The sequence below is a fragment of the Littorina saxatilis genome, linkage group LG5 (genome assembly GCF_037325665.1).
Source record: "Littorina saxatilis isolate snail1 linkage group LG5, US_GU_Lsax_2.0, whole genome shotgun sequence".
NCBI lineage: Eukaryota > Metazoa > Mollusca > Gastropoda > Littorinimorpha > Littorinidae > Littorina > Littorina saxatilis.
This window is the reverse complement of record NC_090249.1, coordinates 6,036,550-6,064,539: the sequence shown is the minus strand read 5'-3', so window position 1 is coordinate 6,064,539 and position 27,990 is coordinate 6,036,550. Positions and strand designations below refer to the sequence as shown.

At 43.5% G+C, this 27,990-nt stretch overlaps 1 protein-coding gene across 1 annotated transcript; it reads right to left on the bottom strand.

The window, feature by feature from the left end:
• Positions 1 to 27,860, bottom strand: LOC138966164 (uncharacterized). Its single transcript, XM_070338294.1, has 6 exons — positions 26,542 to 27,860; positions 25,778 to 26,053; positions 6,866 to 7,100; positions 5,295 to 5,465; positions 4,691 to 4,890; positions 1 to 4,132 (listed from the first exon to the last, which is right to left on the bottom strand). Exons 1-6 carry the CDS (start codon positions 27,691 to 27,693, stop codon positions 3,812 to 3,814), a joined length of 2,355 nt encoding a protein of 784 aa, XP_070194395.1. The 5' UTR covers positions 27,694 to 27,860; the 3' UTR covers positions 1 to 3,811.
• Between the last annotated feature and the right edge of the window lie 130 nt (positions 27,861 to 27,990).

The following is a 27,990-nucleotide window of genomic DNA, read 5'->3' as shown; positions in this document are numbered from 1 at the left end:
ATCAGGACGAGGAAGGGGGGGATGAAGGGGGCCACTTGTCAAGCGATTCCTGTTTACAAATGCACTAACCCATTACTTGTGTCCCAGCAGGCTTTAGTAAAACTAAATTAATACCTACTGGAAGATTACCATGCAGTTTCCAGTATGTTAAAATAGGCTTAACCTATCTACTGCTGGACTTACATCAGAACACTAACAGATTAAACTATACATGAATCGCGAGACAAGCGGCAAGAGAAGAGATTTTTGGAAAAAATACAGGTGAATGAGCAAGAAGGCAGAAAAAAGAAAAGAATTCATGAAGAAAAAGAGAGCATGACAGGAAAGAGTAACCAAAAATCTACCTAACAGCAAACTAGAAAGCTCCTGCGGTTCCAAAAACAGGAGGGGCCTTTAATTTCATAACCGCAGTGCCCCACTGCGGGAAAGAACGAAAAGAATGACGATGACAATGAAGACAACGGCAACAACAACAACAACAACAACAACAACAACAACAAAATCAAACACACCAAAAGTGTGCATAGGTTTCAAGACCAGGTACAGGCAACAAATCAGACAATTCAGTTACAAACAAACTAAATAAAACAATAAAAAAAAACAATAAAAATCACCTCAACAACAAAAAAATAATAATGACGACAACATAACGATTATATATTGATAAAGTTAAGACAAGAAAGACTGTAGTCTGGAAGGTTTTAAACTTGGTTTGTGTCACAATACATGTAATACTCAGGCAGATAATGTCTTGAAGGAACAAACAAGCCAGAAGATACCTCCACAGAAGGCAACAAATGAAACGTTATCACAAATATTGTACCTTCTGCCACCTGAAGGGAAAAGACAAAGCGAGACCTACGTTTTTGGCAAAGTTCTAATGCTGTGGTGGGAAAATGGTTTACTATGTCTCTCTCTTTTCACACGCGCACACACACACACACACACACACCATTCGGACCGCACACACACACACACACACACACACACACACACACACACACACACACACACACACACACACACACACACACTTGTATATATACAGAGGCAGAAGTTTAAATGTAAATTCATCGCAATAGTTTAGGAAAGCAAACGCACGCATAAGAAAAAAAATGTCACAAAGACTTTAAACAATTTTTGTATCTCTCCCGGACAAACTCAGAAAGATATGCAAACAATTTAGCCTAAGACTGCATTTTGTAAAATGTAACCAACACTGTTCGTCCAAATTTGATATTTTTATTATTAAAAAACCCAAAAGTGAAACGCCAAAAATGAAAGCAATGGATGTTTGCATAGGAACGTTCACAAAAGCTTTGAGAAAAATAGCCACAGGTTGGCAGAATACAAATGAAACAGCAAACGTTAAACTCGACAAATGAAAGCAATAGATGCATGCATAGAAACAACCGGCACGGTTGGCCTAGTGGTAAGGCGTCCGCCCCTTGATCGGGAGGTCGTGGGTTCGAACCCCGGCCGGGTCATACCTAAGACTTTAAAATTGGCAATCTAGTGGCTGCTCCGCCTGGCGTCTGGCATTATGGGGTTAGTGCTAGAACTGGTTGGTCAGGTGTCAGAATAATGTGACTGGGTGAGACATGAAGCCTGTGCTGCGACTTCTGTCTTGTGTGTGGCGCACGTTATATGTCAAAGCAGCACCGCCCTGATATGGCCCTTCGTGGTCGGCTGGGCGTTAAGCAAAAAAAAAAGAAAGAAAAAAAAATGCATAGAAACGTTCATGAAAGCATTGAGAAAACAGCCACAGGTTCTTCTGAGGAAGCATAATTGTAAACAGGATTTCAGCAGTATAGAGACATGCAAATATTGCATAGCATGCAGAGAATGGCCAAAATGCAAGCACAGCACACAAATTGTATGTCACTTAATTCCCCCGAAAGCAGCGTATGGCTGTCTAAATGGCGGGGTAAAGACGGTCATACACATAAAAACCCACTCGTGCAAAAACACGAGTGTACGTGGGAGTTTCAGCCCATGAACGCCCACGAAGAAGAAGAAGTATGTAACCAAGAGCACGAGACACTTGAATCAAATTTGGAAGCAAAGACAGTCAGGTAGAAGTGAGTTTTGGGAACTTACAAAGAAAATAGTGTAGCTCAATAAAAAGTGCTATGTGAACTGAATGGTTTGCATGGTCGAGCATACCAGGTGACAACAGCAGTCCGACCCCATCACAAACAGCTCTGCACATCTCGCAGGTGTGCTGTCTATCGACGTACCTTCTTCTTCTTCAGCATTCCAGAATTTTCTGGTGACGTGTGAGCTCGTTTGCCCATTTGGGTTCCCCACACTATACTCTGAGAGCATAGTTGGCTTCACTCCGCTTTCGTTGAGTAGGCATGCTGGGTATTTCTGTGTTTCCATAACCCCCTGAACTCCGACATGGATTACAGGATCTTTTCCGTGCGCACTTGGTCTTGTGCTTGTGTGTACACACGAAGAGGGTTAAGTCACTAGCAGGTCTGCACATAAGTTGACCTGGGAGATCGGAAAAATCTCCACTCTTAACCCACCAGGCGGCAGCGACCGGGATTCGAACTCACGACCTCCCGATTAGGAGGCCGACGTCTTACCACCACGCCACTGCGCCCGTCGCCGACGTACCAAAAAACATACAGCTACTATAAATAGCTCACGCTCAAGTCAGGGAGACAAATCCTTCAGTGCAGAGCAGCTGCCCTGAGAGGGAGACTACTGCGTCACCTTGTCACATATAATGATGTGACCTTTTTTTAAGACAAACAAGTGATGACACCCCCCAGTGATTTATTCTTCGCATAGTCCAAAACAACAACTTCAAAGACAGTCAAATCTGTTGTTTTCACACACGTGATATATGCATAACGTATCACAGCTCACATATATTGACCATCATAGCGTGGATAAGAAATTGGCCGCTGCGGCACAGATTAAATTACTCATAATGTATTACAAGAACAAACAAACAAAAATGTGCACAACCGTTTATGAGCATCTCACAATGGCATCACAGCAGCAATATCAAAAACAAAACATCTACACAACCGCCTGACAATTCTTGAGTGACCTAACTTTATCATACATGTTACCTGGCCCTCTCCTTGGTCACAGCTATCACACTGACTGTAATGTAAAAACAAAAAACAAAAAATGTACAGGAATGTTTCTGACCTTATCACAATATCATCACAGTATCAACATCAACAACAAAACACCTGCACAACCATCTGACAATACCTCAGCGACCTTAACTACTACTACCCAATATTGACGGACTGTGTGATGATATCTTCTGCTATGGTCTGTTGAGACAGTGATATCAAAATCTCGACCTCCGGTCTCGATTTTGATATCACTGTCTCAACAGACCAAAAGCAGAAGATATCATCACACAGTCAGTCAATGTTCGATATATTGCTAATTCTCTGGACATTTTGTATTTACTGTAAAGAAATTACAAAAGTATTTGTCTCAGTTTTGGCTGTTCCATATCCCTCCCTCTGATTATTATTTCTTTTTGTTCACTCTTTTCTTGTACTTTTCAGTATTTCAAAATGTCTTTTCTTTCAAAAAGTCTTTAGTCACTTACTCAACTAAATTCTGGGATCATTACATTTTCATATATATTTGTTTGTTTTTAAATTTAGGTGTTTTTGTTTTTGAAGTGGGGAAGCAATAAAGAGGTCGTCGATATCAAAACTGATATCGACGGAAATGTCGTCGATATCACTTTTGCATTGAGCTCAGTTTTGCCCAATTGACCAATGGAAATCCACGTAACATATGAAATAGCAATATTTCGTTATACATGTTACCTGGCGCTCCCCTGGATCACACCTTTCTTCACTTTATCCAACACCACGCCGACATTTTGTTTGTACAAGCGCTCGTTGCTCAAATCTACATAGCTGTGCCGAAGCAGGATTCGCCGCACCTGAGAAGGGGCGCTTTCAAAGGGAGTGAACCGCAGCAGAAGGGGAACAATGGGCTTGCCAAAGGTCTCTGCGAGGGAGAGATCCTTGATACAGTTGTCGGACTGCAGGTACTTGGGAGTGATGCAGCACAGCACAACGGAGGACAGACGCATGCTGCGCTGGATCTGGCCTTGCAGCGTGTCGGACGCTGAGTCCACCTGAGAAAGAAGTACAGAAAATATATAGAAGACGAAGAGATGTACAGTGGTACCTGTGATGAAAGAACACCCTTGGGACTGCATTGCAGGTGGCCCGTCCATGACAGGTATATTTTGGTCTGGATAAAAAAGAAAAGGACAACAAAAGGTGTCCTTTTAAGGGAGGTGTCCTCTTGTCGGAGGGGCCATACATCACAGGCACCACCGTATCACCCAAAAGAGCTGCACTTAAGGGGGCTCTCTAAACTGTACATCTATGATCCAAGAGACCTTTCTGATTGTCCGCATATATAAATATAAAAGCCCCATCAAATTTGGTTGGCATCTCAAGAAGTTATAGGATCTCCAAACAAGGTCCTAAACACGAGGTCACCAGGGGCACTACTCTTGTAGCTGCCAGCTTTCCACTGGGAGGAAACAACCCAAATTTTATTGACACTCACACTCACACACACACCCCCACCCACACACACCGAGAGTGTGTGTGATAAGAATTTTAAGCAATGGGATACATAAATAATAAAGTCATGTAATTGAAAATGAAAAATGAAATCTCACCTGTCCAGTGAAGGTAGCACTGGAACGAGAAGAGCGACTGCTGTGGCCGCGCTGCTGGGACATGGCGATGTCAGCCCAGCAAGGGAAGCCACTCCTCTCCAGCAGCGAGCGGATCTCATCCACCTTGCTCTGCATGTCCCACTGGTAGCTGATGAACACCTTGGGGTCCTCCTCGCTCACAGCCACTGCACTCACCCCGTCTGCTGACACATATCTTAGTACAGTGGAACCCCCTTTTAAAGACCCCCCCCCCCCCACCCACCCTATTTAAGACTCCCTTCCTTTTAAGACTCTGTTTTTTCAGACTTTTTGTTCATAACCTCTGTAAACTTACCCCCATTTTAAGACCCAAATTTCTCAGATTTTTGGAGGTCTTAAAAGGGGGGTTCCACTGTACCCCCCCTCCCCCCTCTCTCTCTCTCTCTCTCTCAATCTTTATCCTTTAAATGCAATTCAGTTCAGTTCAGTTATCCCTCGCTCTCTCTCTCTCTCTTTCTTGCGAAGGTTGGGGAGATGAGGATCGATAGGGGTAGCGCGATCAACATGTCAACCGATTTTATTTTACAAAATCCTTAAAATGGGAAGCACATGTTGTTAAACTCACTGCTGGAGGAGACGAGATGCTCCAAGGGTTTGAGGCCGTCAGCCATCTTGTTGAGGTAGGTCTGCTCCAGCACCACGCCAGGCACACGTCTCAGCGGCTTGATGTGGTGCTCCAGCACATCCAACGACTCCGCGTACATCTTCGTCTCGAAATCCACAGATTGACATTCACCTGGTGATAAAGAGTCATGTGTAAATCTTTCTTTCTTTATTTGGTGTTTAACGTCGTTTTCAACCGTTCAAGGTTATATCGCGACGGGGAAAGGGGGGAGATGGGATAGAGCCACTTGCTAATTGTTTCTTGTTCACAAAAGCCCTAATCACAAAATTGCTCCAGGGGCTTGCAACGTAGTACAATATATTACCTTACTGGGAGAATGCAAGTTTCCAGTACAAAGGACTTAACATTTCTTACATACTGCTTGACTAAAATCTTTACAAACATTGACTATATTCTATACAAGAAACACTTAACAAGGGTAAAAGGAGAAACAGAATCCGTTAGTCTGGGGAGCATCGGGTAAATTCTTCCCCCTGACCCGCGGGGGGGTAGTCATGTGTCGTAAATGCTTCCGCTAATTGCTGACCTTAATTGAGCCTAATTAATTCAGCTGATTATACATGACGATGTGGTTCAGACTACAGTGGAACCACCTTGTCAAGACCCCCCAATTTAAGACTCACTCCCTCTTAAAATACCTGATTTCTCAGATTTTCTGTTCATAACCTCTGTAAATTTTGACCCATTTTACCACTCCCTCCTTTTTAAGACCTGATTTCTCAGATTTGGGGTGTTGGACTGTACTACACATTTACATTTATTAATGTTTAGAGGAAAATTTCAAAATCCAAAACCATTTTGGGTGTAGACTCAGAGACGGTTCGCGTCCTCCTCCCAGTGGAAAGCTAGCAGCAACAGTCACACTACTTCTTCTTCTTCTTCTTCTTCTTCTTCTTCTTCTTCTGCGTTCGTGGGCTCAAACTCCCACGTACACTCGTGTTTTTTGCACGAGTGGAATTTTACGTGTATGACCGTTTTTTACCCCGCCATTTAGGCAGCCATACGCCGTTTTCGGAGGAAGCATGCTGAGTATTTTCGTGTTTCTATAACCCACCGAACTCTGACATGGATTACAGGATCTTTTTCGTGCGCACTTGGTCTTGTGCTTGCGTGTACACACGGGGGTGTTCGGACACCGAGGAGAGTCTGCACACAAAGTTGACTCTGAGAAATAAATCTCTCGCCGAACGTGGGGACGAACTCACGCTGACAGCGGCCAACTGGATACAAATCCAACGCGCTACCAACTGAGCTACATCCCCGCCCAGTCACACTACCCAGGTGTATGAGTGTTTAGGTGTAATCAGCCACCTGCTCTTATGGTAGAATGACCGAGGTCTTTTACGTGCCACATTGGTGACACGGGGGTGAAACATGGATACCATCTCTGAGTCTGCACATACAGTTGACCCGTGTCCGTCCCGGCCCGGATTTGAACCTGCAACCCTGGGATCACAAGTCCAGTGCTCTACCAACTGAGCTACCGGGCCCCTCTATCATCCCCAGCTTACCCAGCACAGCTCGGAGCGAAAAGCGCATGGCGTTCCACACGTTCTTGAACATGGAGGTGACGATTCTCTTGCCCAGCCAGTCGGCGAACAGCACCTCGTGGAAGATGAACGGGGACGTCGTCATGGCGTCTGTCATCAGGACAACCACGTGTGTTGCCATGGCGATCTGGGGGCCGTTGATCTGAAGGAACTCCTCCTTGGAGCGACCCAGCTTCATGCTGTCATGGTGGATCACCTGTGAAAATAAAGCGTGTCAGGGATTATTGCCAGGATTTCTTTTCTTCGGAAAATTTGCTGAAAGCTTCTGCAAGTTTCCAAAGTTTAGGACAGCTTATGGCATAACCTTTCCCTCATATACCTTGAACAAAAATCAGTAATTCTGCTTAAATGTCAGTAAGCTTTAGGTGATTTGAAAGAGGTTTCGATGATTTGCCAACTGCTGACGCCAAAAAACGTCCCTGTTTGCAAAATTTTATCCAGCATGGCATGACAACCTTGGGAAGGGGGAGGGGGGGTCTTTCACCACGGGTACCAACATAAGCAGAGCAGCAGGGTACCGAATCAGCACAAAATTGTTTTATCTGACCTTTTCATCTCAAGAGGACCAACCAATCAGGAAAACAACCAAACACAAGAAATTCCTCCGAGGTAGGAAAAACACCCCCGTTGGTCAAAGGGAAATAACCATTCTCACTGCCACCAACTGAGAAGGTTATTTTCCTTTGACCATTAATATGTCCCTCTATAAGTCCTTGTAGAATCTTAATCCACCAATAACTCCCTAACCGTGTGTTTGACTGGTCCCAATTTTTGTAAGGACCGTCTCAGGAATGTATAGAACCTGTTCACCAAGTTTGGTGACGATCGGTCCGTTCATTCTTGAGATCTATATGCGAACACAAACACACACCCAAACAAACAAACAAACACATCAAGCGAATCCTATACACACCCCTATACCGGGGGTGTAAAAAAACCGAACAAACAAACAAAAACAATAATAAAAGCAAACAAACAAAAAGAGAAGCAAGCCACACACACAAAAAAGGAAAACAAAAGAAAAAGAACAAGGGTCATGTGGCCAGAATCAGCACAAAATGGGTCATTTGTGTAAATAAATGTGTCAGCCAAATGTGTCAGTCGTCCTTGGTGTCAGCCTATACCTCCCCTGACCCACTGTCAGAAGCTCAATGAGACACCTGACCCACTGATTGAAAATATCATTTTCAGGACTGATACCAAAGAAAGAAAGAAAGAAATGAAGGAAAGAAGGGAGAAAAGAAAAAAGGAAGGAAGGGAGAAAAAAGAAATGAACAAAAGAAAAAGGAATAATAGAAAGAAAGAAAGAAAGAAAGAAAGAAAGAACACACACACACACACACACACACACACACACACACACACACACACACACACACACAAGCAGTGTTCCAGTTAGAATAATTATTTATCCTACATACGTGAGAGAGACACCCGTGAGATAATAATCGTTCAAATCACACGTGTGTATATCATGTAAATGAGGTCATGTCAAGCAAGTCTGGCAGGGACAAGTTTTCCACTGCTTATGATGCCAAAGTCACCGAGACAAACGTCATTATAGAAACAAAAATTGCGCTCGCTAATTACCCTCGATGAATCTTTAGAACTAACACGTCACGCCACACTTTCAGAGTGACGTTTCTTTGCTTTGACGTAATAGATTGCACGAGGCTTTAGAAGAGATCGAGGTTCGAAAACAAGCGTCTTCCATTTAGCTGCCTCGACTGCAGGACATTTTCAGTCAAATACACGTAAGTAAAGTATGTAGGATAAACAGAATACTACATGGCTTGCTGTGTCGTACCAGATTTACACTAGTTGCTTTTTCAAATAGTGAACAGCTCGCTTTCGCTCGCAGTTCAATATTTTAAAAAAACAACTCGTGTAAATCTGGTACGACACAGCAAGCCATGTAGTATTCTCTATGTACCCCTGTGGTCTCAATCACTCATTAATACTTGCACAGACAGCCAGCCCCTAAAATAAAAAACCACACACACACACACAAAAGAGGCGTGCATGCAGATAAAATCATTAGAAAATTCGTGAAGTAAAATGAACGGCAGCTATTCTCTGTTGGCAGACAAAATGACAAGAGTCATTGCGGATTTGTACAACACACACTGCGGGTGGGTGTTGGTAAATCTAATTACCATGTCAAAAAAAGCCCCTGCTTGCCGAACTCTGTAATCAAGCGAGCAATGCCAGCAAATCACATTTGCATACACAGGCACACAAAGAGTTGTCTTTCTTTCTTCAATTTTTCTTTCTGTTTGTTTTTGTTCTTTCTTTCTTTTTTCTTTCTTTTATTCTTTAAATTTCTCTTTCTTTCATTCATTCTTTCTTTCTTTCTTTCCACAACAAAAGAACCCCTCCCCATACTTTTATAAACAACAACAGAGAAGGGGAATCAGTTAGGTGATCTGTAAATGTGTTTCAGTGATAGCAACTTTCCAACGCTTGAAAAAGCTAGCATGACATACTCTGTGCAAGTGCCCAAAACAGATGTTTTCATCCGGCGCCTGTGTTTTTCATAGAGCAACAAATTCGATATTGGTGGATAAACAGTATCCCTTAGGTTACGATTTCTAATTACAGACATGCCCTGTCAAAGATAGCCGTGTCAAGCTCGCTAAAATTACCAGGCTTCCGTCGGAACAAGGATGTTTAACGTAGAAGTTACACGCTAAATTGCTGATAGAGTCAGAGCACTCCAGCATTGTTTTGTCTGTGCTGCAGTGTAGAGTCAAAGTCGTGTGATAAAGGTAATGAAAACTGAATGTTTTGACATTGACACGCTTGAAGCTGTAATCTCTGAAGCTAAGCTAACTACCATAACTAAGTCTTATTTATGTAATGAACTAAATGACATATATTCTACAACAACAACGACAACACAACAAGATCAAAAACAACAACACCGTTTTCTTGTCACCCATTTTGACAAAATACCGCTCCAGAGCCACTTTCAAAAACCATCTCTGGTGGCAAGTTTAGTATTTCAGTCAACGCAGATTCACACACACACACACACACACACACACATACACACACAGGCCTTCGGTGTTTTTTGTGGGTTTTTTGTGACACTGAAATTGTGAGTTTGTGTGTGTGTGTGTGTGTGTGTGCGTGTGCGTACGTGCGTGTGCGTGCGTGCGTGCATGCGCGTGCGTGCGTGCCTGCCAGTGCGTGCCAAGCCTGCGTGCGTGCGTGTGCTCGTTTCTTTAACTACTGTTATCCGTTGTCTTTCAACTGCACACAGTAACAGCCAATACTATTGAACTTTTCGCGAGAAAAAAATCTTCCACCACTATATTCACCTGCCCCTCAACAAAAGGAGTGGTCAAAAGATCAAGAACTAGGCCTGGTGAGCCGTCAACATTCGTGCCGGACAAAGAAATCACTCACATAGCATTTATCATTTCATTGACTTCTCGCACAGAAAGTTGGACAGTGGTAAGTGGTACTTCCCTCCGACCCTCAAAATCTGAGGGGAAAAAAACTTCCTGAGAGGAAACTAGCCTTGCATTTGCAATGGAATTTCTGCAGGGCTGTTATCTAAACATGAGGAGGAGGAGGTTGTAAGAAACCTCAGGCTCTATCCTTGAAAAATAAAGTTCCATCATCATCATCATCATCATCATCATCATCATCATCATCATCATCATCATCACTCTTCCTCTTCGCGCCATCCTTCTCAGTATTCCTTCCCTCCCCTCCCTCTCTCTCTCCCTCAGTCTCCTCTTGCTCACCCTCTCTCTCTCTCGTCGCCAAACAAGTTATATAATGACATGATCCTGCGAAACGACAGTGTCATAAGGCCCCCCCCAAAAAAAAAGTCTGTTTACGGTAACCCGACCGACCCTATTTTTTTTTCGCGCGACCCTAGACTTTTTTTTGGCATTTGGGGGAAGAAAAAAAAATTGGTTTTTTTGCAAAATAACGTAAAAATATGTTTTTTTGCAAAAAAAAAAAAAATCCCGACCTACCGACCCTATTTTTTTGGCCTATGTGAACAGACCTATTTTTTTTGTGGCCTAACCACTAGACCTTTCTGACCGTCTTTCACATGCACATGTTCCGTGTCCGCAGTAATGGTACTTCGTTATAATTTCTGATTTCTTGGATTGGCTGTAACATATCCAAGACTGTGCTGTCTCAGAAATGTGGTTTCTGGAGCATATAAACAGTGTTCACAATAGTCTTAACAGAACGGGGACTAAGACTGCCTGATAATAATTATGATCCCTGATAAACGCCAGTGCCAACTTTAACTGACACTGTTTCTGTTAGAAAGCCATTGTTTATTCTAGCTCAGTTTAAAAAGCTTGCCCACACAACCGTAATAAGCTGATTGAACTAAGTTCATTGGCCGGTTGTATGATTGATTATTTAATCCCCAAAATCTCGACTGATCAGAAATCGTACAGGGTGGGTTGCTGGGATTTTTTTTCGGCCAATTTGCTGAAATTGTCATTCAAGTTTTGGTGATTTTTGTCTTCGGCGTCACATCTCTCTCTCTCAGTGTGAAAACAACCAAGCCGGAAAAAAAACGGTACACTTTTTGGCGTTTTGGAATTGAAGAAAAGTTTCGGCGCTTTGTCAACAGTGCCGACGCCACACGTATCCCGGCACGGGTAGCTCAGTTGGTGGCTGGACTTGTGATCCTAAAGTCACAGGTTAAAATCCCAGCAGGGACCGACACAGGTCAACTTTATGTGCAGACCCAGGGACGGTATCCATGTCCCACTCCCGTGCCACCAAAGTGGCACGTTAAAGACCTCGGCCATACTACCATAAGTGCAGGTGGCCGATTACACCTAAACACGCACACACCTGGGTAGCGCGACTCGTGTTGCTGCTAGCTTTCCACTGGGAGGAAGCGACCCGAATTTCCCAGCATTGGGGTAATGGAGTAAATGAAATGAAATTAAAAATCCCTGCAGGCTGAACCAATCCAGAACGAAAAGAAAACAACAACGAAAATCCTTTTCTATTGGTTTAAACAAAACTTTATTCAATTTTAATCATGACAAGAACAATGCATGAATGATTACATACTCAAGCATATAATGCATATTTTAAGCAATCATAATAATTACAAAATAAAGGTTAGCATGATGGCGGAATAAGTACATTAGCTCCTTTCAGGAAACGAAAAACAAAACAAAAGACAAAACAGATACACAAACAAGCAGAAAATGGGAAGGGGTTGGTGATACAGGAGGTGGGGAAAGGGCAGCTAGCTAGTAGCTAGCTTAAGGGAAGAAGAAGAAGAAGAAGAAGACTTGGAGCGCCAATATTTGAGGGGATTTTTTCAATTGTAATAAGTGCACATATGACACATCCTTTTCTATTCCTGTCTACGGTTAAAACATTCTTGACAAAGTTTACCTTTCAACCCCCATCCCTTTCATTCTTCCCTTGGGACTTTAATTGTCGACTCTAAAGGCAATTCTTCCCTTGGGACTTTAATTGTCGACTCTAAAGGCAATTCTTCCCTTGGGACTTTAATTGTCGACTCTAAAGGCAATTCTTCCCTTGGGACTTTAATTGTCGACTCTAAAGGCAATTCTTCCCTTGGGACTTTAATTGTCGACTCTAAAGGCAATTCTTCCCTTGGGACTTTAATTGTCGACTCTAAAGGCAATTCTTCCCTTGGGACTTTAATTGTCGACTCTAAAGGCAATTCTTCCCTTGGGACTTTAATTGTCGACTCTAAAGGCAATTCTTCCCTTGGGACTTTAATTGTCGACTCTAAAGGCAATTCTTCCCTTGGGACTTTAATTGTCGACTCTAAAGGCAATTCTTCCCTTGGGACTTTAATTGTCGACTCTAAAGGCAATTCTTCCCTTGGGACTTTAATTGTCGACTCTAAAGGCAATTCTTCCCTTGGGACTTTAATTGTCGACTCTAAAGGCACAGTCCTTCTCGTGGAAACAGTTCCGCTCACAATTTCAGATCATCTGGTCAGGCTATCACGTAAAATTATGGGGTAATACTTTTCCATACGCCAAACATCAACACGCTGCACACTTCTTGCCGTGGTGAGCTGAATAAGCTTTTAAATTAATTTCCTTAAAGCCACTGGTTGCATTTAAAAAAAAAAATCATCAACAACAACAAAAATCCCAGTGTGCGGCATAAGGAGCACCCTGGCTATACACTGTTGGTATGTGACCAAGTGGAGGGATGGTATTATCCCATGTAAAATGCCTGGCGAGATTTGAGATTTGTTTGTTTGTTTGTTTATTTGTTGCTTAACGTCCAGCCGACTACGCAGAGCCATATCAGGACGAGGAAGGGGGGGATGAAGGGGGCCACTTGTCAAGCGATTCCTGTTTACAAATGCACTAACCCATTACTTGTGTCCCAGCAGGCTTTAGTAAAACTAAATTAATACCTACTGGAAGATTGCCAGTTTCCAGTGTGTTAAAATAGGCTTAACCTATCTACTGCTGGACTTACATCAGAACACTAACAGATTAAACTATACATGAATCGCGAGACAAGCGGAAAGAGAAGAGATTTTTGGAAAAAATACAGGTGAATGAGCAAGAAGGCAGAAAAAGGAAAAGAATTCATGAAGAAAAAGAGAGCATGACAGGAAAGAGGAACCAAAAATCTACCTAACAGCAAACTAGAAAGCTCCTGCGGTTCCAAAAACAGGAGGGGCCTTTAATTTCATAACCGCAGTGCCCCACTGCGGGAGAGATTTGAGATAATGAGTAGCCTGAACTGTTTGCACGAGAAGGAGTGTGCCTTTAAATTGCTTTCATTGGCTCTGCCAGAACACACAAAAGACACTGATCTATCCCCGCTGCATTGACCCGCTCAAAGTACTTCCGAGGCGATTACGCTTGTTCCAGTTCAACGGTGAACAAACGACTGTACCGTCAATGATGGCACTGTTTGTATTCAACAACTAACTGATCATCGACCATAAGTTTTGCAGTTCGACACCCATTGTATCCACACACACACCAGCTCAGAAGCATGTAGAAGGTCGTTTCGTACCGGTGTAACACGAAATTTTTACTCCACGAACAATTTACTCCGGAGTAAATATTTCGTACGAAATTCTTACTCCGAGTACACTTTTCGTACAAGAAAAGAACTCCCCAAGGCACGAAAAAATTACTCCCTCCACGAAATTTTTACTCCCCATTTTTACATTTAGTCAAGTTTTGACTAAATGTTTTAACATAGAGGGGGGAATTGAGACGAGGGTCGTGGTGTATGTGTGTGTGTGTGTGTGTGTGTGTGTGTGTGTGTGTGTGTGTGTGTGTGTGTGTGTGTGTGTGTGTGTGTGTGTGTGTGTGTGTGTGTCTGTCTGTCTGTCTGTGTGTGTGTAGAGCGATTCAGAATAAACTACTGGGCCGATCTTTATGAAATTTGACATGAGAGTTCCTGGGTATGATATTCTCGGACTTTTTTTTCATTTTTTCGATAAATACCTTTGATGACGTCATATCCGGCTTTTTGTAAAAGTTGAGGCGGCACTGTCACACCCTCATTTTTCCATTAAATTGATTGAAATTTTGGCAAAGCAATCTTCGACGAAGGCCGGGGTTTGGTATTGCATTTCAGCTTGGTGGCTTAAAAACTAATGAGTGAGTTTGGTCATTAAAAATCGGAAACTTGTAATTCAAATTATTTTTTTATTAAACGATCCAAAAGCATCTTATTCTTCGTCATTTTCTGATTCCAAAAACATATGTTATATTTGGATTAAAAACAAGCTCTGAAAATTAAAAATATAAAAATTATGATCAAAATTAAATTTCCGAAATCGTTTTAAAAACTATTTCATCTTATTCCTTGTCGGTTGCTGATTCCAAAAACATATAGATATGATATGTTTGGATTAAAAACACGCTCAGAAAGTTAAAACGAAGAGAGGTACAGTAAAGCGTGCTATGAAGCACAGCGCAATCGCTACCGCGCCAAACAGGCTCGTCACTTTCACTGCCTTTTGCACTAGCGGCGGACTACGTTCAGTTTCATTCTGTGAGTTTCACAGCTTGACTAAATGTAGTACTTTCGCCTTACGCGACTTGTTTTTACTTCCAGTAAAAATCTCGTACGCAAAAATGGGATGCGGGCGAAGGGATAATGCCAATAAGTGATCTCGCGCACACGAATGTCGCGCTACCCTCCTTCCACCCCTTCCACCACCAAGACTAACAGGGGACAAGGGAGTAAACATTTCGTACACCTGGCATGGGAAGTTAAATTGCTCGTGTTGGGGTGAAGTAATTTATTCGTTATTTATTCGTCAGGGGAGTAACATTTTTGTACGAAATGTTTACTCGGAACTCACCTGTCTTGGGGAGTAATTTTCTCGTGCAATGGGGGAGTGCTTTTTTCGTAAAGGGAGTAACTTTTTCGTACGAAATGTTTACTCCGGAGTAAAAATCTCGTGGGAGTAATTTTCTCGTGTTACACCGGCATCGCTTTACGCATGTTATGCCTATCAAAAACACAAGAGAATGACAAGAGATAGAATATGTCAAAATGTGATTCCGTGTGAAAACAAACACATTCTTCGTATGTTTTGTATACATTGTTTTGTCCTTGCCGTTTATCCCATCTTCTTTATCATTGTCTATCTATGTAAAAGAGAATAGACTGCACGAGAAGATGTTAAGTGGGGATATGTTTCGAGGTATTTCAAAACATCCTGTGTACATTTCATGCATGCTTGGATTTATGCTACATGGTCTTGCTCTTCTTGGTCAGTTTGATCGAAAAAAAATGGCACTATGCGTACCATGGAAGAACTAAAATGTTCGCAAACACTATAAAATAAAAATCTTGAACTCATATACTTCTGTATATCCCTCAGCAGTAGTACGAGTCACTTTCCAAATGTTTTGACAGCTCCTATACGTGGAGAAAAAATCTTCCTCTCGAAAATGTGCTTCAGTTCAGCAAAGAAAGTGTCGGCCATGAACAATAAAATTACAGCATTGCGGTACACACTCACGCACGCACACACACAAACACGACACACACACGCGCGCGTACGCACTATGCGTACAGACGTACCTCAAAACTCTCTCCCCCTCTCTCTCTCTCTCTCTCTCTCTCTCTCTCTCTGTCTCTCTCTCTCTCTACCCCCTCCCCCTCTCTCTCTCTCTTTCTCTCTCTCTCTCTCTCTCTCTCTCTTTCTCTCTCACCGTACAGACGTACCTCAAAACTCTCCTCCCTCTCTCTCTCTCTCTCTCTCTCTCTCTCTCTCTCTCTCTCTCTCTCTCTCTCTCTCTCTCTCTCTCTCTCTCTTTAAGTAGGCCTTCTCCTCTTCACGGATACGACACACTCTGACACTTATTCGAAATTGATTTTAAATCGATCAGGAACGACGCAGTCAAGTTACTCTTGGAGATGAAAGATTGTGTGCTATTCGCAGGATAGCAACAATACTCCATGCCATGCGCAACTTGCATGCAGGATAGCAACAGAACTCCACAATCTTACTTTCCTCTGAAACCAAACGTAACCCCTCCCTTCCTGGTGTAAGCAAACGTTGGTATTAAACCTGACTGTAATATATCATAGCAAGTAAACAAAGAACGACAGTGCATTTACATTTACACTCAGGTCCCGGGCCGAAGTCAAGCGATTTTCTATTCTCCCGGAGGATCAACTGGATGGGAAGATCATATTAGGCTGTCAGAAGACAACATACAGATGTTCTGACAGTAAGATTAATAATGAAATCAACAGTCAGACCTTCGAACAACATTCGTATTATTATTATTATAACCCGGAAGAACCATTGAACGGGAATTTCTGGCTGTCTACTAATAAATGCGTATAAGTAATTTTCTGTGTAGATTTAAATACTTAACCACACTTAATCTAAGCATTGGCCATTGCTTGTTGTGTGGTCTCAAGTGTTTCTGTTGTATTACATGCCTCGGTACTCTATGTTTCCTGAATAAATCAAGTTTAAATCATGAAGAAGACTATATGACTACGCAAACGAGGGCCCTTGAAGGAGTTTAATCATTTTGGCGGTCAGTCAAGTACTTGCAAAACAGTCTGTTAATTTACCTCCACAGGAGTGACGAGAAAATGCACTGTAAATTATTGCTGTATAACAATAAAAAATAAATTAAAAAAGAGAGATCGCGCTCCCAGTAGGCTTACAATCTATAAGCACCGCACTGTTTTAACACTGATTGCTCAGTCTAGTTGCCAGGTCAAGCACCGAGAGCGGACCCTAAGGTCAGTGAAAGTAATTTATTGTTTTGCCTTTCCCACCCCTCTCGGTAGCAGTGAACAGCTTTAAAGTGCTACAGTCTACGGCAAACAAAAGCAGAATAACCCAATTTGACTTAGTTGTTGGTGTTGTTTTTGTTTTGTTTGTTTGTTTGTTTGGTTGGTTGGTTGGTGGTTGGTTGTTCAAACACAAATTCAAATATTGTATAATGTTCAGAATTTTAAAGAAATAAAAACACTTCAAACTTTGCAATTGTCCAGAACACAGAATGTTTTAATCGCACTTTTCTTTATTGTCTTTGGTGATGCAGTCAGAGTCTGCGTAAAACTCTTGAGAGAAAAACAAATTTTTTCAGGTGGACAATTGCCCTTTAAAGCTTTTTGGTAGAGTGCGGCTATCAGGTGGACAGTATCCCTTTAAAACTCTTTTGTAGAGTGCATGCAGTTAGTCAACAGGGCCTGTGAACAAGCCTTCAACACGACCCCTTCCCCGATTGATATTAGCCCTCGCTAGTCGTTGGCGGTGCTGAGTGTAGCGTGTTGCCAAGCTGTTTGTCACTCGATAGGCCGTCAGCAATAACAGCATGGGGCAATATTATCGCACGGTTCGCACACCTCACCCGTAAATATGTCGTACAGGTGTAGTAGATCTCCACAGTTTAGAGCGAGTAGGAACAAGGATTTGACACAGCTCATCGGCTCTTCACGCACCGTCAGCTCCGAGAAAGTGAGCCCGGTGTATTGAAGCGACTCTCTGGAACCACAGGCGCTTGAAACAGCATAGTAAAACTGATTCGCGGCCTGTCAAGTTCTACTTTGGTCAACATTTCCCTCGAAGCATGACAAGATACAGAGCTGCTAAGCTTCGAGAGCAAGCCGTAAAAAGCTCAAGCAGGACGTGACTAAAGCAAGATGAATTGAGTGTCATGCCCGCAGCTAAACTCAGTGACGATTCAGTTACGGAAAATGTATGGACAGACTACACGCGGTCTACATTCGCTGAGACTATATAACCCCTGAAGGCTTGGTATTGTCAAATGATTTCAAAACACGAAGAAAATCGTGTGCCTGCAAGCACTTGGAAGTGGTGCAAGTACTAAAGCGTTTCGCAGAATATGGAACCGCTCGTTGACCTGGTCAAGTACTGCCGGCAAAGTCTAGGCACCGAGTTCAAAGCTCTTGAAACCAGTGACAAATTGGTGGTTGACGAACAGATTACAGTGAAAAGCAGTACCTTCCGCGGTCAAACAGTTGCCAAACTATGAGGTTTGCTTGACCGCTCGACTGACTGATTTAAGTTTTAGCGTCTCTGATTGACACAAAAAAGGATGACACTCACTCTTCAGATAAGAGCTTATGTGTTTGTTTGTTTTTCCAGATACAAAGCTGCTCTCACTGGTGTTCGAGATAAACTTATTTGCAGAATAAATCTCTCTCTCTCTCTCTCTCTCTCTCTCTCTCTCTCTCTCTCTCTCTCTCTCTCACACACACACACACACTCTCTATATATGTGTCTATCTGTCTGTCTGTCTGTCTCTGTCTCTCTCCTCGCGTGCGTACGTATATATATGCGTGTCAGTGTGGTCACTGGTGCATACTGATGCAACAGTATCACATTTAAATCAGATCATTCCGGCGTCAGCTGTCAGATCTTTGACAGGTACGGTATTGAACCAGTTAGCCCTGAGTAACAGTCACAGAAAGAAGCCTCAATCAACCGAGACGGTAGCGTCGACCCCATGAGACGAGTCCATTTTTGGTTCAAGAAGGACGGTAGATTTTAAGTGTCGCCATAAACTGCAGGCTTTGATCTCGACTGATCGGTAGCATGGCCTTTCATGTTTACGACTCATATGACGTTCTGTGACTCTAAACTCGTGACAGAATTCAGACCTTGATGTGTATGATGATTACTTCAGTTCAGTCAGTGCTGCCGCTCTGATCCCTTTCAGCGGGCGGTGGGGGTGGGGCTCATAGAGCGGAGAGAGAGAGAGAGAGAGAGAGAGAGAGAGAGAGAGAGAGAGAGAGAGAGAGAGAGAGAATGTACACGAAATGAACGCCGAGCTGACTGCATGGAATCAACGAAGAAAACAACTGTTCAATATTGAAGCAGACAATTTAAAGTATCTGATATACGTGACAGGGAAATTAATACAAAGTCTACGTATCATCAGTCTTCTTCTTCTTCTTCTGCGTTCGTGGGCTGAAACTCCCACGTACACTCGGGTTTTTTTTTACACGAGTGGAATTTTACGTGTATGACCGTTTTTTACCCCGCCATTTAGGCAGCCATACGCCGTTTTCGGAGGAAATATCATCAGTAAATGCGATATAACACAGATTATAGGCCTAATACGAATAGCTTTTTAGCGTTATTTCCTCTCACCACTACAAAACAGGCAACAACAAAAACTAAACAAAAAAGGGGGCGGGGTATGACTTATAACGTACAGTCATTGACACTTTTTCTCGAGATAAACCAGGGCGTCAAATGTGCGAACACAAGAAGGCAATCTTTCCAGCCGCGCAATATTGCGAGTGAAGGCCGGCGTAAACACTGTGCAATAACTTCGTGTTTGTTTGACAGGGACATGTGCAGGTGCATGGAAGGTCTCTGTGTGGGGACGAAAAAGCAATATACATTGGGCACTTTGTCGATGCGGGTGGCATGACTAATTACATTAATTACATCGGCGATCGCAACGTATGCAATGTGGGTTTACACCTTTGCATATATATGATATACGTGAAGAATGTTAAAACGGGCAGAGACGTACGACTATTTCAAGATATATACCCTCTAAGAAGCCACGCTGGGAGAGTTTTCTGGCCAATTTGACTGTAAGAGGTCCAAGCTGAAATTCGGTGTGTTGAAATGTAGACATCCCTGCAACTGCGAAACTCTTGGTGCGATTTGATACAGGTGGTTTGTATGTGTGTGTGTGTGTGTGTGTGTGTGTGTGTGTGTGTGTGTGTGTGTGTGTGTGTGTGTGTGTGTGTGTGCCGTGTGTGTGTGTGTGTGTGTTTGGGGGGTGGCCGGGGGAGAGGGGGCTGGGGTTGGAAGTGTCTTTAGTTAAGCTGACAAACGAATAGACAGACACGCATGGCAAAGAAAGGGTCGTGACCACTGGCATCGAAGCTCGCCAAGACTGCGGGAATGTCTTCTATACGGATTGAATAAGAATAAGAATAAGAATACTTTATTATCTCATAGAGAAATTCAGGCGTGGTACATAACAATAATACAAACAGGACATTGTTTTTACATAAGACATATTGTTACCCTAAGAAACGATCACAGACACACAAAAAACAAACAAACAAACAAACAGACAGACAGACAATCAGTCAGGCAGTCACCCACGAAATTAGCAAGTCACTAAAGAAACAACAAGACAAGAAAATAACACAACGGGAGAACCGTGAAATATCGGGAGAAAGACGGGAGAACCGTGGAATATCGGGAGAAAAACGGGAGAACCGTGGAATATCGGGAGAAAAACGGGAGAACCGTGGAATATCGGGAGAAAGACGGGAGAACCGTGGAATATCGGGAGAAAAACGGGAGAACCGTGGAATATCGGGAGAAAAACGGGAGAACCGTGGAATATCGGGAGAAAAACGGAAGAACCGTGGAATATCGGGAGAAAAACGGGAGAACCGTGGAATATCGGGAGAAAAACGGAAGAACCGTGGAATATCGGGAGAAAAACGGAAGAACCGTGGAATATCGGGAGAAAAACGGGAGAACCGTGGAATATCGGGAGAAAGACGGGAGAACCGTGGAATATTGGGAGAAAAACGGGAGAACCGTGGAATATCGGGAGAAAAACGGGAGAACCGTGGAATATCGGGAGAAAAACGGAAGAACCGTGGAATATCGGGAGAAAAACGGGAGAACCGTGGAATATCGGGAGAAAGACGGGAGAACCGTGGAATATTGGAGAAAAAACGGGAGAACCGTAAAATATCGGGAGAAAAACGGGAGAACCGTGGAATATCGGGAGAAAGACGGGAGAACCGTGGAATATTGGGAGAAAAACGGGAGAACCGTGGAATATCGGGAGAAAAACGGGAGAACCGTGGAATATCGGGAGAAAAACGGAAGAACCGTGGAATATCGGGAGAAAAACGGGAGAACCGTGGAATATCGGGAGAAAGACGGGAGAACCGTGGAATATTGGGAGAAAAACGGGAGAACCGTGGAATATCGGGAGAAAAACGGGAGAACCGTGGAATATCGGGAGAAAAACGGAAGAACCGTGGAATATCGGGAGAAAAACGGGAGAACCGTGGAATATCGGGAGAAAAACGGGAGAACCGTGGAATATCGGGAGAAAGACGGGAGAACCGTGGAATATCGGGAGAAAAACGGGAGAACCGTGGAATATCGGGAGAAAAACGGGAGAACCGTGGAATATCGGGAGAAAGACGGGAGAACCGTGGAATATCGGGAGAAAAACGGGAGAACCGTGGAATATCGGGAGAAAGACGGGAGAACCGTGAAATATCGGGACTGACGGGAGGCCGGGTCTGGCAGGAAAATCAAAACCATATGCCGAACAACAAAAACATAGCCACAAACAACGCCATAACGGCAGGATGATTAATTTTTGTTCCTGATTTAACCACAGGCACATGCGTAACACTGAATTGAAGAAAAAGACATTCGGGATCAGTTTGATGGCCTCCTTGGAAGAAGGTGCGCTAGTGGCAGCCATCAGACCTCCCCCCACCCCACCCCCCCTGCCATGTCCCTGTAGATTCAACCTAGCCAGCTGGAGGAACACAACAAACATGTATATGCCACAGAACGTGACATATTGGAGACCGATGTTAAAGATTAAGAGGAGGCGGCCACCAGACCCCCCCCCCCCCTTCCAGCCAGTGTCATGTGCCTGTAAATTCAACCAAGCCAGCTAGATGGACAACAACCCCCCCACCCCCCCACCCCCATGTGCATGTAAACTCAACCCAGTCAGCTAGAGAGACAACACTACACGCTACAGAACCTGACATATTGATGACCGATTTTTTAAGATTGAGATCGACCTAGGAGGCAGCCACCAGACGCCCCTTTCACCCCACAGACAGAATCATGTGCCTGTATACATGACACTTATCTGGAGGGGCACCAACACACACTACAAAACGTGACATATTCTGTTTGATTAGGCCAACAACAAAACATAGGTGTGGTTATGGTAACATAGCCAAAAAAAATAGGGTTGGTAGGTAGGCAATCACTTTTTTTTTAAAACTTTTTTTTCTAATGTGTACAAATTAAACCTACTTGACAGGGAAATAAGTGTGCGACACGCGCTTTCGCTTTCATTGCGTTTTTTGCACTCGGTTTTTTGTTTGTTTTGTTTGACAAATGTAATAAAAAGTTATAGGATCGGCCCCTAAAAATAGGGTAGGTCGGGTTACAGTAACCACACCTATTTTTTTTTTTTAGGCCTTAAGGGTATTCAGCTGGTATTTCCTTGTTTTCACTACCTATTTTATTCATGTTTTTATTACTTAGTGGAAGAATCTTTTGTAATGTATGTTTGATGGTGTATGCTTTTAATTAAGCGTTGTTGACTATGAATGTAGTTTGATGGCCTCCTACTGCCTCTTCACCAACGACTGCGTCGCCTCTCATGACTCAGTTCAGCTGGGGAAGTTCGCTGACGACACCACAGCCAAAGGTCTCATCACCGGCGGTGATGAGACCGTGTACCGCCAGGAGGTCGACTGTCTGGTGTCGTGGTGCGACAACAACAATCTCCTGCTGAACGCCACCAAGACCAAGGAGATGGTGGTGGACTTTCGCAGGAAAAAAGGCCCTGTGGCTCCACTGATCATCAACGGCGATCCCATCGAGATGGTGGACTTTTTCAAGTTCTTAGGCACCACCATCTCCAACGACCTGTGCTGGGATGATAACGTTGACGCCATCGTCAAGCGAGCGCGGCAACGCCTCTACTTCTTGCGCCAGCTCAAGAAGTTCCGCCTCAGCCAGGTCATCCTGGTCCAGTTCTACAGGGCCGTGGTGGAGAGCATCTTGACATTCTCCATCACAGTGTGGTACGGCAACACCTCCCAGCTGCTCAAGAACAAGCTGGAGCGTGTGGTGCGCACTGCTAGCAGGATCGTCGGCTGTGAGCTGCCCTCCCTAGCATCCCTCTATGCCAAGCGCATGCTGTCCAGAGCCCAGAAAATTGTGGCTGACGAGTCCCACCCTGGCCATCCCCTCTTCGAGCGCCTGCCCTCAGGTCGTCGATTCCGATCCCTGGGGGCACGCACTCGACGTCTCCAGACCTCTTTCTTCCCCCAAGCTGTTTCCTCCCTTAACGCATCCCATCCCTCAGTTGGGCAGCTTCGCAGTCGGTGATCCTGCTGGCGGTGAGCTCACCACATCCTGTGACTCAGTGTTAGGTGGTGGTGGTGGTGGTGGTGGGGAGGGGGGGGGGGGGGGTTGAGTGGGACTTTGATGTGTGATTTTTATTTTTTTCTATATTTTTAGCTGCATTATTTTAGTCATTCATGAGTGGGTGGGTGGAGGGGATGGGCTAGTTCTAACTATGCATTAGATTATAAAATTGTATTCTGTGTAGACCCTTCCACCAGCATCTTAGACCACTCTTTGTACTTTTTCTTTTAATAGATGATTGTCATTTGTTTTACCTCATGTCTGCCCTGCGTGTGATGGTGTGATCGTGACTGCTGTAGTGTGGGCGTGTGTGTGTTGGTGTGTATGTCAGTGAATGTGTGGGCGTGTGTGTGTGTGTGTCAGTGTGTGTGTGGGTGTGTGTGTGTGCGTGATTTTACCAACACTACGCTAAATTCCTTGTGCTTAAAATGTTTTTTTAATGTCACTTGGCTCAATAAATACTGTATTCTGTATTCTGTATTCTGTATTCTGTATTCTGTATTCTGTAAATGCTTGTATAACTGTGTTTTAATTTTAAATGTGTCAAGCGCAAAGAGCATAATTGTAAAGTTATGATGTTGCGCTATATAAATGCTCATTTATTATTATTATATTGATGACCGACGTGTATGCAAATTACAGAACACCTGCAGGAAATTAAAAAAAGGCGGTTTGAACCGCGAACTGCTAAGGCTTTGAATGAACATTTGTGACAAGACTACAAATTAACTGTGATCAGAAGAAATAAGAAAGTATGGCTGAGAAGCATATCAATGGTACATGCATGCCTGAAGTGCTTCAACCAGCAGACCAGAAGATACACTACTGACAGGTGTACAGTGGTTTGAGTGCTGGAGAAACTATAACTCCAAAGAAACTGAGCACTAGTTTAAAAAACAAAACAAAACAAAAAACGAACGAGCAACTGAATAAGCAAAGAATCAAACAAACTGCAGAGTAATCAAACGCCCATCCTTCGTTCACAATCAATGGGAATGAAAGCAATCAATTATGTATCAATCACCAAGGGGGATAATCAGCAATTTGCAGACTGACATAACTCATAACTCATAACATTTTATTGATCCAACAAAGGAAATTAAATTGGTCATCAGCACATATAGGTCATTAATTAATAATTATAAAAGAATAAGAGAAGAAAATTCATAAAACCCATGATAACAAAAAAAAATATCTAAAGTAATATATGTACAACTACAATACCCTTTATACTTGCACACATGACACACCGACACACCAACACACATGCATACATACCTACATACATACCTACATACATACATACGTACATACATTCCATGTTAAAGTGTAGTTAAGAACATAACAGTAAGTATATCATTGTTTGGATTAACAGATAAGTTTTTATGTAAATGATGATAACAACAATCCATAATTAACGCTATTGCACTACCAAAAGAAGAGACATTTGACCTTATCACATGAAAAAAGCATTTTAATCAGTGAATTCTGCACTGAGCAGTGACAGAACAAAGTACTTTTATTTCATATATATATAAAACCCCGTTCACTTATCTACTGTGCCCTGTGTACAGAAATTGTCTTGGAATCAAGGGGCATAACTGTGTGATGATGATGAACTTTTCTGTGACACCATAGAAATTAATTACATGATGAATTAACAGATCTTTTCGGCAACACTACAGTAAAGAAAGAAAGAGAGAAAGAAATAGAAATAGAAAACTGAAACAGAAAACAGAAAACAGACACAGAAATAGAACTGAAAAAACAAGAAATTCCTCCGAGGTAGGAAAAACACCCCCGTCCTTACCATTCTCACTGCCACCAACTGAGAAGGTTATTTCCCTTTGACCATTAATATGTCCCTCTATAAGTCCTTGTAGAATCTTAATCCACCAATAACTCCCTAACCGTGTGTTTGACTGGTCCCAATTTTTGTAAGGACCGTCTCAGGAATGTATAGAACCTGTTCACCAAGTTTGGTGACGATCGGTCCGTTCATTCTTGAGATCTATATGCGAACACAAACACACACACAAACAAACAAACAAACAAACACATCGACCGAATCCTATACACACCCCTATACCGGGGGTGTAAAAAGAGGCACACACATCTTTTCACTACAGTTACATACAGACACAGACAACACAACATTAACCAACCAACACAAACTCCCACTCATCTCAACACAACTAAATCACACATGTATTTCATCCTCTCACCTGTAAACTTTTCTTCTTTAAATCCGCCTTAAGATTCTGGGCCAGCCTAACATCTGCGGGATCGTAGATGAGGTAGACCACGTCGGGTTTGGAGCGCTGGGCTCGAGCCCGTAAATGCCAGTTATCACTCTGTTTGTGCTCTTTGTCTAATGTGGACAAAATCTGCTGCATGATTTTCTTCCGAACCACTCGACTGTCAATCCCCAACTGCGAAACCATGTCGCGGTCCGTCATTGACATGAGGAGGAAGCCATCCACCATGGCTTCTGCGAGGCTCTGTTGGAATGAGGGTACATATGATTAACTTATTGGAAAAAACCCACAAAAAACACCACGAGAGTCAAGGTGCTAAGTGGGAAAATGTTACCTTAGAAACTCTGAAAAGATAGAATCAAGGATGGTCCATTTAAATCTTCAGGTAGTTTTATCAAATGAAAGGGCTGTTTATTAATAATTAATGATTGGAATTCTCATTAAAGAAATAGTTGTAAGAAAAATTTAAATTTCTTGTTACAAATATTGAATATAAAAGAATTTTGATCTATTTCTAATTCAAATTTAAAGAACACACACACATGCACATGCACATATACACATTACATTTTGTCTGTGAAATAACTGTAGGTTCAGGGTATATAAACGTGTACAATTAACAATCATCATGAAGAAAACACACAGTCACACAAAGTTGTTAAGTGCACAGGAATGATAAGTAACACTGATCATCGGGAAAAAAACACACCTAGCAAGTGATATGTACATACTTGTCTATAAAACTCTTTAATGCCAAGGTTAAAGAGCCACTCCTGTAAATCGGCGGCATTCCACTGGCAGATCTTTTTCTTCTTGTACTCCCCAGTGAACTCCGTGTCAGGGGGCGTAAACGGCACCGGAGGCGCGTTGACGGTCGCAAACTTTTCCAGTTCTTCCATGATTGCACCGATCACCACAGAAGTCTTCTCCGCCGATGATTTCTTCACATGCTTTTCTGTGTTGAGGTCTACCGCTGTGGTCATGGCTTGTAAATATTGCTTGGGGATCTCGGCGTTTTCTACCTGGGAGAAGAGAACGGAAAACACTTTGACCGTCGTAGGATCCATGCTCTGTCGCTCCAGCAAAACTTTGCCTTCATAGAGGGACACAGGGCAGCTAAAGTAACTGTCCGAGAGGATGAGAATCGCCGCACGACATTTCTCCACAGTCTCCATTCTTAAGGAGAACCAGCAGGGACCGTCAGTGTTTTTCTCGTCCTTGTCAAACCAGATGTCCTCCGCAAGGTTATTCTCCTTCATCTGTCTCACCATCTCCACCACAAAGCGACGCTCGAGGAAACCAGCGTCAGGGGAGTAGGACACGAAGATTCCCTTCTTGCTTCGCTTCATCCTCGGGGTTTGGGACATGGGGTGCAGGGAGGAGTCGAGTCCCGCTTTACCCTGCTCAATGAATTTCACGTCTTTGGCCGATTTGGTCTCATTGGCTCTCTCCGGCTGGGATCGGATGTTGGAGACGGAGTCGTTGAAGTTGACGTCGTCCTCTTTGATGTCCGGCACGCCTCCCTGGGGGTTGGCACTCACCTCCCCCTCATCACCCCCCTTCTGGTCGTCGGCATCCCCAGCCGGGCTCTCGCCGTTCTTGTCGTCTGCACCAGCATAGCCGAGGCCGTTTTCGTCGGTCTTAGAAACGTCGTCCTTCCCTGGTTTGTCGGACGATTCCTGAGCAGTATCTGTTCCCAGTCCCTCCCCTCCGTCCGCAGTTTTCCCCATCGTGTCGCTCCGAGCTGGGGGGTTCTCGGCACCCCCGTCCTCCCTCTCACCTTTCCCTGTGGCTGCTTCGCCCTCCAGCGCGGCCTCTGTTGTCGTCTGCAACTGTTCGGCCGCTGGGGCATCTTTCTCGGCAGAGGCGGCCGCCACGTTCATAGTTTGTACTTTTTCATCGTTCCCACGCCACCACGTCCTGACAAACTTCGCCTCTCGGCTTTTTTCACGGCGATTTTACGTTCACTTGTTCGCATCGAGTCCTAACAGCATGGCTTCTCTAGCAGCGCATAGAAACCAAACATTCTCCATTCAGCGACGGGGTCAACGGTGAGAGGTCAGAGGGGAAAGCACTGGCTGTTCTGATTTCCTCCCCACTTCTCTGTTCTTTCTCTATTGACCTACTTCTTCGAAGTCATATCTGATGTTAGACATTTTAAACCTTAGAATCTATATATG